This window comes from Lissotriton helveticus, chromosome 1_1, assembly GCF_964261635.1.
Source record: "Lissotriton helveticus chromosome 1_1, aLisHel1.1, whole genome shotgun sequence".
In the NCBI taxonomy this organism is placed as follows: Eukaryota; Metazoa; Chordata; class Amphibia; order Caudata; family Salamandridae; genus Lissotriton; species Lissotriton helveticus.
Genome location: NC_136057.1, coordinates 155183130 through 155201759, shown reverse-complemented (window position 1 = coordinate 155201759; position 18630 = coordinate 155183130). Strand labels below are relative to the sequence as shown.

Genomic DNA, 18630 nt, shown 5'->3' with positions numbered 1-18630 from the left:
TGTAGTCATGATGTAATATGATAGGACCGATGTGAATCGTAAGAGCAAAGTTTGGCACTGTATGAAAGATATTTCTTACATGGAAGGCGATGGTGTAACTTGATAAAATGTCGTTTGGTTTGGAACAGGTTGTTCTGTTCAACACAGGCATTTCCGCGACTTTCTTGTCCAACATGGCCGCCCATGAGTAGGGCGAGGATTTGGGCTTTAGTCCCTTTTTTGTTATGTTCGTCCTGCGTAGTGACATCGAGGTTTTAACTCGTCCTGATTGGTTGTTACGCAGCTTGTGCTGGCAAGCGCTAGAAGCTTCCTGACCGAAGAGACCTCGGGAATGTTCGGGAATGGAGGGAGGACTGGGCGCGCAGTGATTGGCTGGTCTCGCACGAGCCCTTCGGCATGCAGAGTATAAATACGGCGTGTTGCCTGTCAGCTGGCATTCCTCAGAGAGGTGAATTGAAGAGGAGAGAGACTCCTGATCCGGAGGAGACTGCAGCGCAAGGCTAGCGCTTGAAGGCGAGACACTGACAGAAGAAGCACAATCTTATCGCGCTACTTCACAGACGCACATCCGCGGAAGAAGTTTCTCCTGCTCACCTGCCGAAAAGAGCACAACTCACAGAGGCTTCTTCCAGGGTGCAATTATTGAAGGTATCCAGCTGTTGTTAGAATAAATACTTCAAAAGGAGGCTGTGAATCATCTTGAAGCGAGGCTCACTGCTCAGACAACACTAAGAAAATGAGTGCACCCAAAGGAGTCGCCATTGGCATCGACCTGGGCACCACCTACTCCTGTGTGGGGGTGTTCCAGCATGGCAAAGTGGAGATCATCGCCAACGACCAGGGCAACCGCACCACCCCCAGCTATGTGGCCTTTACAGACACCGAGAGGCTCATTGGAGATGCTGCCAAGAACCAGGTGGCCCTTAACCCCCAGAACACTGTCTTTGATGCGAAGAGACTGATTGGCAGAACGTTTGATGACACAGTTGTGCAGGCGGACATGAAGCACTGGCCCTTCAAGGTGGTGAGCGATGGTGGGAAGCCCAAGGTTCAGGTGGAGTACAAAGGGGAGAACAAGACTTTCTCCCCAGAGGAGGTGTCTTCCATGGTTCTGATCAAGATGAAGGAGATTGCTGAGGCATACTTGGGACACCCAGTCGCCAATGCTGTCATCACTGTGCCTGCTTACTTCAATGACTCCCAGAGGCAGGCCACTAAAGATGCTGGAGTAATAGCTGGCTTAAATGTGCTGAGAATCATCAATGAGCCAACAGCGGCAGCGATTGCCTATGGCCTCGACAAGAGTGGCAGGGGAGAGCGCAATGTCCTGATCTTTGACCTTGGTGGTGGTACATTTGATGTCTCCATTCTAACGATTGATGATGGCATCTTTGAAGTTAAGTCCACAGCTGGAGACACCCACTTGGGAGGTGAAGACTTTGACAACCGAATGGTCAATCACTTTATTGAGGAGTTCAAAAGAAAGCACAAGAAGGACATCAGCCAGAACAAGAGGGCAGTCAGGAGACTGAGAACTGCTTGCGAGAGAGCCAAGAGGACCCTGTCTTCCAGCACTCAGGCCAGCATCGAGATTGACTCCCTGTTCGAAGGCATCGATTTCTACACTTCCATCACCAGAGCACGCTTTGAGGAGCTGTGTGCTGACCTCTTCAGAGGGACTCTTGATCCTGTGGAGAAGGCCTTGAGGGATGCCAAGTTGGACAAAGCTCAGATCCATGACATTGTGCTAGTTGGAGGGTCCACTCGCATTCCCAAAATACAAAAACTACTGCAAGACTTTTTTAATGGCCGAGAACTAAACAAAAGTATCAACCCAGACGAAGCGGTGGCCTATGGGGCAGCAGTGCAGGCTGCTATACTAATGGGGGACAAGTCTGAGAATGTGCAAGACTTGCTCCTCCTGGATGTAGCACCTCTGTCACTGGGGCTTGAGACAGCAGGTGGTGTAATGACTGTCCTCATCAAACGCAACTCTACTATCCCAACCAAGCAAACCCAGATATTCTCCACCTACTCTGATAACCAGCCAGGTGTCCTCATTCAAGTGTATGAGGGTGAAAGAGCCATGACCAAGGACAACAATCTCCTGGGGAAATTTGATCTGAGCGGAATCCCACCGGCCCCTCGTGGTGTACCACAGATCGAGGTGACCTTTGATATAGATGCCAATGGAATCTTGAATGTCTCTGCTGTGGACAAGAGTTCTGGCAAGCAGAACAAGATCACGATCACCAACGACAAGGGCCGACTGAGCAAAGAGGAGATCGAGAGGATGGTGCAGGAGGCAGAAAGGTACAAAGCAGATGATGAAGCCCAGAGAGAGAAAGTCTCTGCCAAGAACGCACTGGAGTCCTACGCCTTCAACATGAAGAGCACAGTGGAGGATGACAAACTTAAAGACAAGATCAGCGAAGATGAGCGGAAGAAGATTGTGGACAAATGTAACCAGACTATCGCCTGGTTGGAGAGCAATCAGCTGGCAGAGAAGGAGGAGTATGAGCACCATCAGAAGGAGCTGGAGAAGGTCTGTAATCCCATCATCACCAAACTATACCAGGGTGGGATGCCTGGGGGAATGCCTGGTGGGAGCTGTGGAGCTCAGGCTCGCCAAGGGAGCTCCGGCACTGGACCCACCATTGAGGAAGTAGATTAATGATGGACAATAATAGACTATTTTCATGGACTCCCATCTGTTTTTTAATTACTGAATTGACAGATTACTTTTTTTAAATTCAATATGTGCTGCTAATTTAAGAACCTAATGTTTACATGAAGAGTTTTTTATTTTTATTATTTAAGTCTAGTTGTGTGAGAGATGATATGCTGTTAGCAATTTTGCAGATATTTAATCTGATTAAATGTAACATTTCAAAGCTGGCACTTTGAACACTTTAAATAAAATTATATTTGTAGTTTATCTTTGAAGTTGTTTGTTTCTTCCTTGTGAATAAATTGCCTTCTGTTGTGAAAATGTCTACGGCTGAACAAGTAAACCTTTTGGTACAATAGATATTTTTATATATTCAGCTTCTAATATTAAATCATTGTTTTCTTGATGCTGTTTCCTGTTTGAGCGTTGTTCTGGAACTCCTTAACGTGGAGATAGCTATATCTGTTCCTGGGGTGGGGGGAGTCTTATTAACGGTGCTCCGGGGTGGGGGAGGGCAGGGAGGAGGAAGATGGGGTGGGGAAGCGTAATGTCAAAACAAGAGACATCTGGAAAGAGTGTGTAATTATTCCACTGTCCCATCACAGTATCTCTCCCTTCATCTCCTCTTCTCACCTACAACTCTCATTTTAAGATTGTATCTTCCTGCAGCCCCCATAACAATGCAGGGGCTCTGTCCTTCCAGTACTCCCTTTCTATCCCCATTTAAGTGAAACATCACACCAGCAACCAGCTTGCAAACTGACTGCATCTGACATCCCAGTGCAGGGCATCTCTCTAAGCCCTCACCACTTTACAGTGTGTGCCATACATCCTCGTTCCCAGTGCACTATTTTCGCATTAGCTCCCTCAGTGCTAGATTTTCCTTCTAGGCTACCACTGTTCAAGATATCTCTGAACCAACTATAACAGTCCTGCATTGGTTTGCAATAGTGCACCTCTGCTCTCAGTTACATAACTCCAAAGATCCACTGTCTTTATGATTGTTGGTGCCCAGCATATGGAATAATCATTCATGAGTGCCTTATATGTGTAAAGAAACTGGAAGCCCAGAGTAGTGCTCAGTGGCCTGAAGGAGCTCACAAAACATGCAATCCTCACTCCGATTTTCTACTAAATTGCTGTGACACCATGCCCTTTGCTAACATCCTTCAGAGACTCAGGGTCAGTGATGAGTGCCTGGGTTAGCACTCATTACTGTTTGTGAGATATATACAAACACTTACCCATATACATACATATATAATACTTATATTTTCCGGTGCTGGAATGCGTTGTAAAGCAATTCTTGGTAAAAATGTGTGTGGTAAAGGCATGCGTGCTAGTTAGAACATTGCGTTGTAATAGCATGCGTGGGTTAGACCGCGTTGTAATTGCTGTTTCCCTTGTGAGAGCCACATACATGCATCACACATCCAGCAAGGACTTGATGCTGGGGCCCTGTGGCAGGTGAGAAGGTAAACACTAAATAAACATTGCCCCAAAGATGCGAGAATTAGATCTAGGATTTTGGGCCTTATTTTCAACTGCTAAGAAGTTGGGTGTTACTAAGAGACTGATGTGTGGTTCAGAGACACAGTAATCTGTTTAAACTTCCCTCTATGAGCCTGCACCTGAAACCTGCCTTCCCAGATCACTATTCCTTAACCTGTATTGCCTTGTTAGAACCCTGCCACCCTTGAATAGCCTGTTTGCTTATGTAATATATAAGGTTCCCAGTTTTCCCTTTTTACTGAGTTTTACAGGTAAATACGGACTGAAAGCATTGTGGGGCAGATGTACTGCTTCCGGCGCATCTCTGCTGGTCTGCATGGATGCGCCAGAAGAGTTGCAATTCATCTGCCCACCCGTGCGCCAACACTGATGCGCCGCATTGTAAATGCGGCGCACCGTGGCGCACGGATGGGCAGATGCGTGTCGCATCCACCGTCGGAAAGGCGGTGCATTCCTGGAGTTGCGTTGCAAGCGCGATGCAGCTCCAGCAAGGCTCGGGGTGCCCTATCCCTAACATGCCGCGTCAATCCTTACGCCTTTGATGCAGCATGGCCTTAAAAGTGACTGAGTGAAATCTTGTAGATTTCACTCAGCCTCTCGCGGAGGCGTTCCTGTGGCGAACAACCCCCCCCCCCCCCCCCCCCCCCCGAGCCGGAACGCCTACATGTGGCGCAGAGCTTTACAACATGACACATCTCCCAGATGCGTCACGTTGTAAATACCCCGCAGCATGGCGCTGGCTTTGCACCGCCGCTGGGTCACAAAAGTGACGCAATGGCGGCGTAAAAGTGGCGCAAGGGGCTTGTAAATCTGCCCCTTTGTTTTTTGTATTTATTTTTAGAATCAGAAACATACAGAAAATCTGGCTTATTTTAAGTCCCTATCCATTCTATTATACATGAAGTCCAGGCCAATATCTATGCATATTGACAACATAGGGAGTTAAAACAAAAACAAACAATGACATTTGCTTAAATAACTGCAAATCTCAGTGCATGCTTGTGCTATGATGCTAATATTCTCATTTGTGTTACTGTTTTATTATATTTGGTTATTTATTGTGCTAAAACATGTCTGGCAGTAACGTGCAAGTACATATTTAGCTTTTTAATAAATGTAGAAACATTCGAGTTCTGACTTCATTTATTCACAAAATACTATATAAATATGGATAAATGCCAACCAGATGGTCAAAAAATAAATATTGATAAAAACACACCGAAGTGTTAAAAAAAGAAGTACTATAGAACCGGGAGCCCTAGTGATAAAGTAAGTTTCTCTTTTCATAAAGCTAAATGGCTGGGATGGACAGTGATTATTTAATTCTGTTGTGTAATTGTTGAGTTCTGATTCTATACCCCCTCATTAGGCGCCTGAGAAGCCTGGGGCTGTTTGCCTTGCTACCCAGAAGGGTGTAGTTAGTGATCAGATTTCAGTAACAGTCTTAGTCCAGCACATAAGTGGTAAAAGGTCTCCCTTCTGGCCCAGTAATTCCTGCTTGTCTTTGATCCCAAACACCATTCTGACAGTTCTGCAAAGATAGGAGCTCCCAGGGAAGGATTGCCAGGCTCCAGGGGAGATGCCTTCGAGTGACACCCCTGATGAGAGCTAAGAGACCACAGGGCAGGATAAAGGGGCTCGGAGGGCAGCACTCTGGGAGAGACCACTGTTGATGGGTCATTAAGACCCAGGTAAGGCCCTGGGAATCTTTCTGGATTCGGTGTTTAAAAAAGACTTGTAAAAGTAAAGTAGAGTTATCTTTGTTAATGGTTTTACAACTAGAACCTGTGGCTGCCGTGTTATGCTGCTCATGTAAACTTTATTAACTGGCTGTGACTTTTTGAGTTAACGCATCAAGCAGTCCTGGCACTGAAGTGAGTTTTTTTTCTATTACTGCTGATTCAGCTGCAACTGTGTACTCTGTTGGTACTTGTGAAGAGTGGATTTAGTCACTCAAATGAGCTCATCACCACTTGTTAGTGTAATTATGAAACCTCGAGGTCATATGAGCTTCTAGAACAGGGTGTGAGTGAACGCGCTCTCTCACCCTGGTGAGCTCAACTGCACCTCCTATTCTGGGATGTCCCCAATTCCATTTGTTCTATAACTCATAAACCTTTAAAAAAAGAAATAAATAGTTTTGTATATTCAACTGAAACTTGCAGCAGACTTGTTTTTTGACAATCTTATTGCAGTGATCAGTAATCATGAAATCTTGGCTTAGTTGGTGACGGAACTGGACCACACCTCAGCTCTACAGCCCCTGAGTGCAAAAGATAAGGTGGAGGTTTCTCCTTAGAGGAACTTAGGTGGAGGATTACTGATGCTCAGCTCGTCGATCAGTTCTGAAAGATTTCTGTGATTTCAACTTTAACAAGAGTCTTTATTGGATTATAGCTAATGATCCATGTTTGTGTAGGAAGCTTGCTCTTTAATGGTATGCCACTAGGTGGTTACACCGTAGGCAGAGTTCAGGGTTTCCTCAAAAGTGTACAGGGCTCAATGTAAAACCTAAGAGCTCTATCAGTGGTTGTGTGGGCGAGCAGCCTTAGGCCTAACACAGAGGAGTGTAAGACATTTATTGCACAACATTGATCAATAATGGACACACGACTCAGAAAGGAGATCCACACCAATTTTAGAAAAATGAACTTTGCTTGTACTTTATTTTTAAGACCAAGATCTTGGCAAAAAGATAAGTACGTTTTTAAATATAAATACTATTCACTTTCAAAAGTCAAGACTCAAAACAATTTCTGAACAGTTCAATGTTATCCTATGGAGGAAAACAATAATGTGGTCATACAAGTAAGTAAGCAAGGGTCAGGTGAGTACCAAAACTGCACCACCAGAGTTCGCCCAATGCGTTTCAAAGGAGACGGGGGTGTTTGAGGCCACACTGCTTGTAGATAAGTAAATTGGTTATAAGGGACAAGCTTTGGGGGGTTAGGTCAAGCACGGGGGGCACAAAGCAACACCAAAAATATGCCACATACAGCACTGGGACAGCAGGGTGCGGTGTGCAAAATTCAGCATCAGGCTGAATGCTTTTCAATGAGGATTCTGCTTTCGACTAACCTGGCCTGGCAGTTCGGGCTGGACTGTTCAAATTGGGCACAGGGTCAAGACTGATTTGCATATGGCTAGGCCCAAACTGGAATGGCATGGTGAGCAAAAGAAGTATCGATTTAGGCCCAGATCTCTGTAATGGGGTGAATGTATGACATTGTTCTGCATTCTGTCCATCAATTGTTCTTTTTGCATTTGTCACCCTGAGTGTGACGGGTATGCCCAGACGTGGGTACCGTGCTCACCATGCCACTGGAGTCAAGCCATCCTGGCTGATGAGGGCTGAAAGCCTGAAACCGGTCCTAGAATGCTTGTTTCCAGTCCAGGAGCACCTGGTCTGGCAGTTCGGGCTGGACTGTTCCCATTGGGCACATGGTCAAGACTGATTTGCATATGGCTGGATCCCAACTGGATTGACATGGTGAGCAAAAAAACTATGGGCCTCATTTATGAAAAGAGACGCATCGCTGCGAGAAAGCAGCGATGCGTCACTTTTCATTGTGCCCTCCTTGCGACACCAATGATGGGTCATATTTCCAGTATGACGCATCATGTCGCAAGGAGTTACAGATACGTCAGTATTTCTGATTTATCGGAAGGTGCAAAAATGACGCATTGCTGGAGTGTGTCACAAAAGTGACGCAACTCCAACAATGGGTCATTACACATGGGCAAGTCCCATGTTAAATGTGCCTGTGTCAGTCTTACGCCTGCCATGAGGCAGGCGTAAGATATTGACGCATTTGTGTCCTAGAAGCGGCACAGTGAAATCTTATAGATTTTACTGCATCACTTCTACGACTCTTTCTTGCGTCGGAACACCCCCCCTGCTTACGTGATACCTGGGGCAGGTATAATGTGGCGCAGGGGTTTACAAAGTGTCGCATCTACCTAGATGCGTCACTTTGTAAATATGGTGCAACAAGGCAAATTTTTTACGCAGCTGGTGCGTCACAAAAAGTGACGCACAGGCTCATAAATAAGCCCCCATGGATTTAGGCACAGATCTCTTAACCGGGGTGAATGTATGACATTGTTCTGCATTCTGTTCATCAATTGTTCTGGCTGTGGTTCCAGCTGGATCTGGAGTCTTTGCAGCTGGACAGGGCTGCTGTCCTCGGGAGATCTCGTCTTTGTTAAAGAGTAGGCAATCTTCCTTGGGGTTCTGGAAGTTGCTGGCCACAGAACAAGTGTTGTCTCTTTGCAGCATCTTTAAAGCAGGAGACAGGCCAGTAGGGCTAGGGTCAAGTCATTAGTCATCTTCAGGCTTTGCTGCATGGCTTAGTCTTCATCCTTTTTCTTCGTTAGTTGCAGGAATCTTATTTCTAGGTCTGGGGGATCAACCTAAATACAAAATTTAGGAGTTGTTGTAGGGGAGTAGTAGGAAGGGCCAATGGACACCTTACCAGGGGTTACCACACCCACTATTATGCCAGCCCTGATAGGATGAGTCCCCTCATCTTCAAGATGGAAGGGATTGACAATTGTGCTTAACGACGCCTCCTCCACCTGAGGGGTGGAATTGGCAAAGGTGGGTAGACCTCCTAGTCTTTCTGAGTTTTCCTGTTGTTTTCCCCACCCAAACTGGGGTTGAAACCGGGGGTTGCCATCTGCTACTAGTGGCAGAGGCTGGGAGTCGCATTACAATGGGGATGAGTCTTTGAAGCTCCCCCCTTCGAGCATTGGCCTATTCCTGGGGGGTGGGAGGTGTGATACCTCTTCCCAGGATGCACATTGTTTCTGTTCCCGAAGAGCAGAGGCTCTCCACCCAGGGCTTCAGCAACGTGTCTCTGTGTGGCAGGTTACCTAAAGCCAGTCAGTGCCCACACCAGAGTCAGTAGGTGTTCAGGGGGCACCTCTGATGTGCCCTCTAAGTACATGTTTTAATTAATCTCACACTGGCATCAGTGTGGATTTATTGCAAGGAGCTGTTTGGTACCAAACACTCCTGGTTCCAGTGAAGACATCAAGGTGATGGGGAACTCGAGCTGTCGAGTTTCAGCCCATGTACTGCTTGTGGTTACCCTGGCACTTATAATATTTAAGAATTGACTTATGTATTGTAGGGGCAAGTCTACTTTTGCAGGTATGCCCTGACCTGCGGTATAGTTTACCCTGAGTTTGGGCTGTGAGGCCTACTAGAGGGTGATTTACCAGGCAGTGCTGGTTGGCATGGCCCAGGCAGGGTGCCATGTCGACTTTGTAGTTTTTCACCTCACCAGGGCATGCACGCTGCAATGGCAGAGCATGGCCCTAGTGAGGGGGGTTACAGGGGACCCTCATCAGCTCCCAGGCCCTAGGTACAGAGGGTAACCCTTACTAGGGAATTACAGGGCGCAGAAGTACCAATTGTGGATATGATTTAGGGAAGAAGCACTGCTGGCACAGGGGACCTGTTTGGCAGGGACCTGTGCACTACAATCGTAACCACATCAAATACCAGACAAAAGTGGGGGATAACCATGTCAAAAGAGGCACTTTCTCACATGAGCCCCCCACCCAAAACAAAAGAGGATGAAACTAACCTTCCCCTGCAGAGTCTTCATCTTCAATATTGAAGAACCTGGAAAGGCCATCTGCATTGGCATGAGCAGTCACAGTCCATTCCCACATTAAAATGCATTAACAATAGACCGTCACTGATGGACAGTGATGCCTGTTTTTATAGAACACCATTGATGGACAGTGATGCCTGTTTATATAGACCACCAATGATGGACAGTGATGCCTGTTTATATAGACCGCCATTGATGACTAGTGATGCCTGTTTTTATTGGCCACCATTGATGGACAGCGCTGCCTGTTTATTTAGACCAGCATTGATGGAAAGTGATGCTTGTTTATATAGACCACCACTGATGGACAGTGATGCCTGTTTATATAGACCACAATTGATTTTTTATTTTAGATATGTTTTTATTAGCATTTTTCTGACAAGCTTCCAACATGACATATATCCAGGCATTATCTGTTTGACAACGTATCATTCTATACATCTTCAATATACCCTCTTATTACAGCCCTTCTGTTATTACCTAATAACTGACATACATTCCGTCTTTGGATGTTTTTTCCCACCAATACATTTGTTCTATAATGCTTTTCGTTGATTCTTTCTTAATACAATTACTTATTTATTTTGACGTAAGGAGCTATTAATATGTACATTTACTAAATCCCTATCTTGTTTATAAAACAAACAAACAAATGTTCTCAATTCTTGGGTAACCTATGCAACATAAAACTGTCCAGAGGTGTTCTTTGTATATCCTTCATGCTCTGTTTTAGAGTATAAGCAGGTTTGTTAGGTGGCTTACGTGTGAGGGAATCTATTCCTTTCAGTATTCAATCCCCTCCAGAACAATCGTTATCTCCATCTATACTCTCTTCTGTGATTCCCTGGACATTATTATGTTCCTCTTTCCTGCACACCCAGGCCCTCTAGATTTCTGTCCATAGCTCAGCGATGGGATGCTTGCGCATCCCTCTCGCCTCTTCCCTTTGTATGGCTCTTTCCTCCATCCTGGCCCAGTCTTCCACCATCTTTTCCCATACCATCACTGATGGACCTGTTGGAGTTTTCCAGCTCCTTGCAATCTGCCTATCTGCCAGGTCTACAAAGCGGGAGCCCACCCGCTTAGCTTTGGGCTGGGGGAACGATCCCAGGAGACATATCTCTACGGTAGATGTAAACTGCCATCCCAGAGTGGCATTGACCTGCGCCAGCACTGACTGCCAGAATCTCTGCAACAGTGTGCACCACCGTGTATAAGCCCCACGTCTAGTTGAGAACATCTAGGTCATCCTCGGGTGTCCCCTTCATGCATGACATTTAATCTAAGGGGCGTCAAATAAACCCAATATACATACTTGAAATTAATATGTTTTAATGCCGCTTTCATAGATATATGTTTTGGGCCTCTCAGCACCTGAGACCATTGCTTATCCAGTAGGTCCCGCCCCACCGCTGTGTTCCATCTTGCCCTTAACCGTTCCAGGGGGGTTTTCAGTGCACCAATCAGCGCACTATAGTGCCATTTCATCAGATGCCTGGCTTCCAGTCGAAAGAAGAATAACCTTCAAACTCCTCACCCATGCATACAAGCCCCTTCACAGCACCAGACCCACATACCTGAACAGCAGCCTCTCCCTCCACGCACACACAAGACACCTCCGATCAGCCTAGCTCACACTGGCCACCGTCCCACATATCAGCAAGACTAGAACGGGAGGAAAGTCCTTCTCGTACGTCACAGCTCGCAGTCAAAGCCTGGTGCACCCTTCCCCTCCACCTCTGGTGAATCTCCTACATTGCCACAGTTAAGGAAGGACCTCAATACCTGGCTTTTTGGCTGACCCCAGCTCTCAACAGAGTCCCCCCCCCAGCGCAATGAGACCCTCACAGGTGAGTAGATGGGCTTTACCAACCCTGATTGATTGATAGATTGACAATCCCACTCTACATAATTTCAGTACACTCAATACCACAAATGATCTACCTATAAAAATCTACTTCCCACCATGCCACAAAATTCGACTCCACAAATCTACCCCACACCATTCCACGCAACACAATTCCACAACTAATCATTTCAATCCAACCCACATAATTCCACTCTACACCACATACATCCACTCCATAAACATAAGTATAAGACATTGTAGTTTACTACACCAATAGCTCTAACTTTCACAAATGCGAGACCAATTGCATTGTAAATGCTTGTTCTTTTTGGCTCCGGGGGGATCCTACTGTGTCCCCCCCCATGGGGCCTAGGGGGTCAGGGTATCCCTATCCTGTCCCCTTATATTATTTTATATTTTTTTTCCCTAATTTCAGGACAGTCCATGAGGTCTATAATGGGTCCTAACAACATTTTTCTTATGTTGCTGGTAGCCAATCAGAGCGCTTGCCTCTGCAGGAATCTGACTCCCATGTAAGCGAGATGGCCCAAAGGAAATTAAGCTCCCTGGGCCTCGTTTTGGGGTTGGTCTGGATCTGGAAGTGGAGGTGCTTTATGAGGGTCGCTGTGTCACCTTGGAGAGTGGTCATGTGGAGGGTGCTTTTGTGAATGACGGCGATGCCTCCACCTGGACGGATGGGGCAGTCCTTGCACAAGATCTTGTATCTGTGAGTAATGGCGATGGCGATGTCGGGTGCAGAGTTGGCATTGGTCCAGGTTTCCGTGAGGAAAACGACGTCGTTGTGTCCAGGATTGAGATCGTGGAGAGTGCTGAAGTTGTAGCAGTGGCGGGTGAGATCAACAGGGTCCCTGGAGCTGGTCGCCGACGGGCGCAGATCGGCTTGCATTTGGCACGCCAGCACCCGCCATTAAGTAGGGATCGAGGAGGGCAGGTCAGCCTGGAGGCGGTAGTGGGAAGGAAGCACTGGAGGGGGGAGGGGCCATGGGGGCAGCAGAGTCAGGGGAAAATGAAGGAAAACAAAGGAAAGAGTGAGAAGTGAAAAGTGATAGAAGGGCAAAACAAAGGAAAGAGAAAAAGAGGGCACAAAAGGAAAGAGGCAAAGAGAGGCAGAAGAGCAGAGTGCTCTCCCACCGGGGATGAGGTGCAGGCAGGAGCCTGCGGGTGGAGGAGAGCCTTGAACACCCAGCAAAGATGAGCTCAGGGGGCAGCACTTAGTGGTGGAGCTGCACAGGGGGGAGCAGCTACACTGATCAGGTTAGTGGTCTTGCTCTTCTTGCCACACAGTGGCCGTCATTAGGTAGGGATCGGGAGATGACGGGTCAATAACTGGGAGGCAGGAGTGGGAAGGACACACTGGAGGTAGGAGGGGCCGCGAGGGCAGCTGCAGCAGGCAGAAACAAAGGAAAGAGTGAGAAGAGTCAGGAGAGTCAGAAGTGAAAAGTGAAAGAAGGGCAACTCGAAGGAAAGAGAAAAAAGGAAGCAGAGGCAGAATAGCAGAGTGCTCTCCCACTGGACCACTAGGAATGAGGCGCAAGCAAGAGCCTGCAGGCGAGGAGGGCCTCGAACACCCAGCAAACGGAGAGCTCATAGGGCTCCGGGGGCAGCATTTAGTGGTGGAGCTGCGCGGGGGAAGAGCAGTCACACTGACCAGGTCAGTGGTTTTGATTGTGTGTCATGGAAAGTAATTGTGTGGACTGTGTTTCATGGAGTGTAATATGTGAATTGGTATTTTGTGTTGTGGAGTGGTTTGTACTGGAGTTTAATTATGTGGTGTGATGTTGAATTTTGTGACATGATGTGGAATGTTGTGTTGTGCATTGGATGCATGTGTTGTTTTGTGAAAATGTGTTGTTGATTTGAATTGTGTGATTTGTTATTGAATGTGTGGAGCTGAATTGTGTGACGTGCAACTGTGTGGTATTGAGTGAAGTTATGCTAATGGGAATAATGTGGCATGGTGTGGAGTGTATTTATATGAATTGTTGCTATGAGGCAGAGTGGTTTTATGTGGGGTGCATTTATGTGGTATTTAGTAGAGTGTAATTATATGATTGTGGCTGCCTGTTGTTCATCATATTCGACGTGTCCTCTCATTAAATATTACATGCTTTAGACAACTTATTTGGAGTGTGCTTAGAACATAACTTGTAATGTTTGCATTGAGTACACATTACAAAAGGCTGTCTGGAATATTGGACTCCCTCTTGATATATTTGTTTTTACAATGTTGTGAACATTAAGGCACAGTATGCATTATAAACTAAAAGAAACCTTTGTGTACAGTGTCATGGCAGGATGAAAATAAGAAAATATCTATTAAAAGCACTTATAATGAGACGCTTTCACCTCTCAGGGCTAGCCAAAGTTGTAATCACTGAGTTAAACCGGTTTGCATTTGTAAACAAGCATATATGTGCATTTAAATAAGACGTACATATGCAAATGAGGCTGCTGATTTGTCCCTGCTATCACATGCTTAGAGGAAGAGAATTCCGCTGACTCCTTTCACTGTTGAGAAAGTGAGAAATATTAAATGCTTGCTATGGTTTATGTAAGAGGAGGGCTGGGGTTGGAACCCTCCAACCCATTATCCATTCGAAAAGGCAGGAGAGATGGGGTAATGAACAGGTTTACTGTTTGGTGGTGGAGGGGTGTAGTGCAGCTGGCAGAGCACAAAACCGTTGCCATTGTGATTGTATAGCACCCAGCAGGCACTTTTATGGCCTCGTGACATTGTCGCTGTATAGTGTTTTTCTGACCTTTAGATGAAAATCTGTTGTGAAATATTGTCTGAGCTGTTTTTAGGTCTCGCCTGACCCAGCGCTTGCGCTGATCTGGCCAGACCCTAAGTAAGAAGGGCTTAAAAAAAATGCTACAGTCGGCTACAGCTTGCAGTGCATGTGCGCGGGTGCGCGCTTAGGAGCAGAGACGCCATATGGGCAAACCTTTTCATGCTCATTAAGCCCTGCGATCACTTTCACTTTCGCCCGCAATCACTTTTGCGGCGCCCCTTTGATGTTCTCGTTCAAAGAACATCAAACATCAAAGAACATGTTGTTGTGTTAATGCTTTGCTGCTGCCCGACTTACAACGTGCTTTATCTTTCCACAAACTCGATGTTTGTGTTCCTTTATTTTGATTGGTTTTAGTATTACTGTCACACACACAACCACAACCAAACACACAACCACATGCACAACCACACACACACACACACACACACAACCACACATACAACCACACACACAAACAAAACCACACACAAAACCACACACACAACTCCACACACACATAACCACACACAACAACATACACACAACCACAACACACATAACCACAACCACACACACAACCACACACACACAACCACACACACAACCACACACAACCACACACACAACCACACACTACCACACACAACCACACACACAACCACACACACAACCACACACACAACCACACACACAACCACAACCACACACAAAACCACACACACACAACCACACACACAACCGCATACACAACCACACACACACAACCACAACACATACAACCACACACGCAACCACAATCACACACAGCCACACACCCAACCACACATCCGCACAAACAGCCACACTGACAACCACACACAGACATCCACATACACAAACACAACAACACATACAACCACACACACAACCACACCCACACACAACCACAACCACACACACAAACACAACCACAACCACACACACAACCACACACACATAACCATACACACAACCACACACACACAACCACATACACAACCACACACACAACCACAACTACACATACAACCACACACACAACCACAACAACACATACAACCACACACACAATCACAACAACACATACAACCACACACACACAACCACACACACAACCACACACACAACCACACACACACAACCACACACCTATAACCATAACTACACACAACCACACCAACCACACACATAACCACATCCACACACACGACCACAAACACACACACGACCACACACACAACCACACACAGCCCCACACACAACCACAAACACACAACCACACACACACACACAACCACACACACAACCACACACCCAGCTACACACACAACCACACACAACCACACATACAACCACACACAACCACACATACAACCACATGCACACACACACACAACCACACACACATACACAACCACACACACACAACCACACACACAACCACACACATACAACCACACACACAACCACACACACAATCACACACACAACCACATTCGCAAACACACACACAACCACACACGCAACCACACTACCACACACACAACCACACACACACAACCACACACAACCACACCCAACCACAACCACACACACACAATAACAACCACACACACAACCACACACACACAACCACACACAACCACACATCCACACACACACCCACAACCACACACACCCACAAGCACACCCACACACAACCACACCCACACACAACCATACCCAAACACAACCTCACACACACACACAACCACACACACACAACCACACACACACAACCACACACACACAAACACACACACATACACAACCACACACACAACCACACACACAACCACACCAAGCATTGGCATAGCCAATAGGTCTCGCCTTTGGGACATTGTAAGTGTTTAGTCACGCAACAGTTGATGTGGTCGCACCAAGGATATTGTGCTGCACATCTAAATACTTAGAAGGTCCCAAAAGCAAGACCTATTGGCTATGCCAATGCTTGTTTGGTTTCTCATAGGTTTTCCACATGCTGCTGTTTAACGGCTGGTTGTACAGTGGGTTAGTGAATAACGCTTCACCAATTAAAGCCTGCTTCAATGCGCATGAAATATATCTTTTAACTGTCTCTGGGTTGTGGTTCGATGTATGTAGCAGCAGACCGCACAAGACCAAGGCTCAGAAGGAGGTGCTATTGTAACTCCCTCGAAGTCCTCACTTTAAGGATCAGAGCCACGCCACCAGAGGAGGGGCACACTTGAAGACAGAAACAAGGAAAAGGTGCTGGTGGTATTTGGCAATTTCTGTTGTGAGGGTGGACTCCCCGTCAGAAGTAAGCAATTAAATAACTGAATAAAGGGGATAATTGTTCTCTGCCCAGAGCCAAGCGTTTGCCGTGCTCATGAAGAGGAAAATGTGTGAAGAGTTCTGAGCAGCTGTGCAGAACAAGGGTGAAAAGCAAACAAAACAAGCATTGGCATAGCCAATAGGTCTCCCCTTTGGGATCTGATGAGTATTTAGCTATGCAGCACAACATCAACGGTTGCATGGCTAAACACTTATAAGGTCCCAAAGGCGGTAGAGAGAGGTAGAGAGGTAGAGAGAGAGGTGGAGAGAGAGGCAGAGAGAGGTGGAGAGAGAGGTGGAGAGAGAGGTAGAGAGAGTGGTAGAGAGGTAGAGAGAGAGGGAGAGAGAGGTAGAGAGAGAGAGAGGTATAGAGAGAGGTAGAAAGAGGTATAGAGAGAGGTAGAGAGAGAGAGGTAGAGAGAGAGAGGGAGAGAGGGAGAGGTAGAGAGAGAGAGGTAGAGAGAGAGGTAGAGAGATGGCAGGGAGAGAGGTAGAGAGAGGTAGACTTAAAAGCTTGAAATGTGACTTGGGAGATGGCATCCATGGTCCTGTGCAGCTGCATGCAAAGGTTGCTCATTCAGGGTGCACTAGTGAAGAGAGAGGACAGCTAGATGGGCAGAGATGCTTTGATGGCCACTGCATAGAGAAGGATGTGCGATGCACGTGGCTCAACAATGTGACAAGCTGGTTTTAAGGTGCATTGTGATAAGTGTTGTCTGAAATAGAAGATGGCTGTTTAACCACTGCCCACATTAGGGGTGAGGTGATGTGGAGAATTATGTAGGCATCTAGGCTTCACATGCACAAAGCGATAGAGACAGATTGCAAATCCCTCCAAGAGGAGCTCGCATGGAGAACCTAGGTGAACCAGAGTTTAGGTGTATGTGACGGGCCGCGCGAGATGACGTGACAATCTCAGCAAGTTTATTAAGAAAGCAGAAATACTATAGAAGCATTCAAACACCGAAACAACTAGACATGGTTGAAAAAGCTACCAGTTGTTAGTGAAGAGGACAGCAACAGGAAAGAAACTCCATAAGAACCTGAGAACACATTTTTATACAATGCATACCCCAGCTGGGATGCTCGGGGATAAGGGTGGATAGGCCTCTAGCTTAAGAGAATTGGGCCTGAGAGTTGCATAAGGGACACTTTTATTTGCTTTGGGACCGGGTGGAAAGGAAAACCGTGAGACTGGGTTGCTGACAACTTGATGACTGATCTACTGTGTATTTTGGGGAAAAGAATGTTGGAATTATTATGCAAATAAATATGCATATCAAATTGTTTGTATTTTGTTGTTATGTTTTCTGAAAGAAAATCCAGCCTGAGGTCGCAACCTTTTCCCAAAAACAATAACGTGTGTCTCAGGCTATGATCCAATGATGGTTTTACGGAGGGCATCAACGTGGTCCCTCCATAAGCCTTTCTCACACTTAGAACTGCTGTTGCTGTCTGACCTGCTCTTTTCAGCGCCATTAGGGCTCAGTGGCCGCCATTTTGCTGTAGAAGAAGGCAGTTTCCTCCACTAAAGTCCCCTGAAGTTTACAGGCCTTGGATACAGGAACAATTTAATTAGGTGGCGTTTGCTACGTTTGTTCTCCTGATAAGGGAATGAGTCATGACATAAAAAATGTAGACAATGATGATGACTGAATACTGTTTCTTACCTGTGCCTTCACTCCTTGCTGACTCGAGACAGCTGGGAAGCGACGGCAACTGCCAGTAAGAATGTGTGCAAGAAATCTGGTAAAGTGTAGAAATGTAGCATCGCAGCAGAACTGGCTGACCTATCTGATAGGTCACCACAGGCACCGGAGACTACAA

General features: G+C 46.4%; 1 protein-coding gene across 1 annotated transcript; it reads left to right on the top strand.

Annotated features, from left to right (window-relative positions):
* Positions 1–349: 349 nt before the first annotated feature.
* LOC144768401 (heat shock 70 kDa protein-like) lies at positions 350–2938 on the top strand. The gene has a single exon (XM_078652037.1). The coding sequence runs from the start codon at positions 737–739 to the stop codon at positions 2672–2674; it is 1938 nt and encodes a 645-aa protein (XP_078508163.1). The 5' UTR covers positions 350–736; the 3' UTR covers positions 2675–2938.
* Positions 2939–18630: the final 15692 nt, after the last annotated feature.

Excerpts from the sequence above, each read along its gene's own strand:
- LOC144768401 (XM_078652037.1), top strand. The coding sequence starts at position 737 with ATGAGTGCACCCAAAGGAGTCGCCATTGGCATCGACCTGGGCACCACC.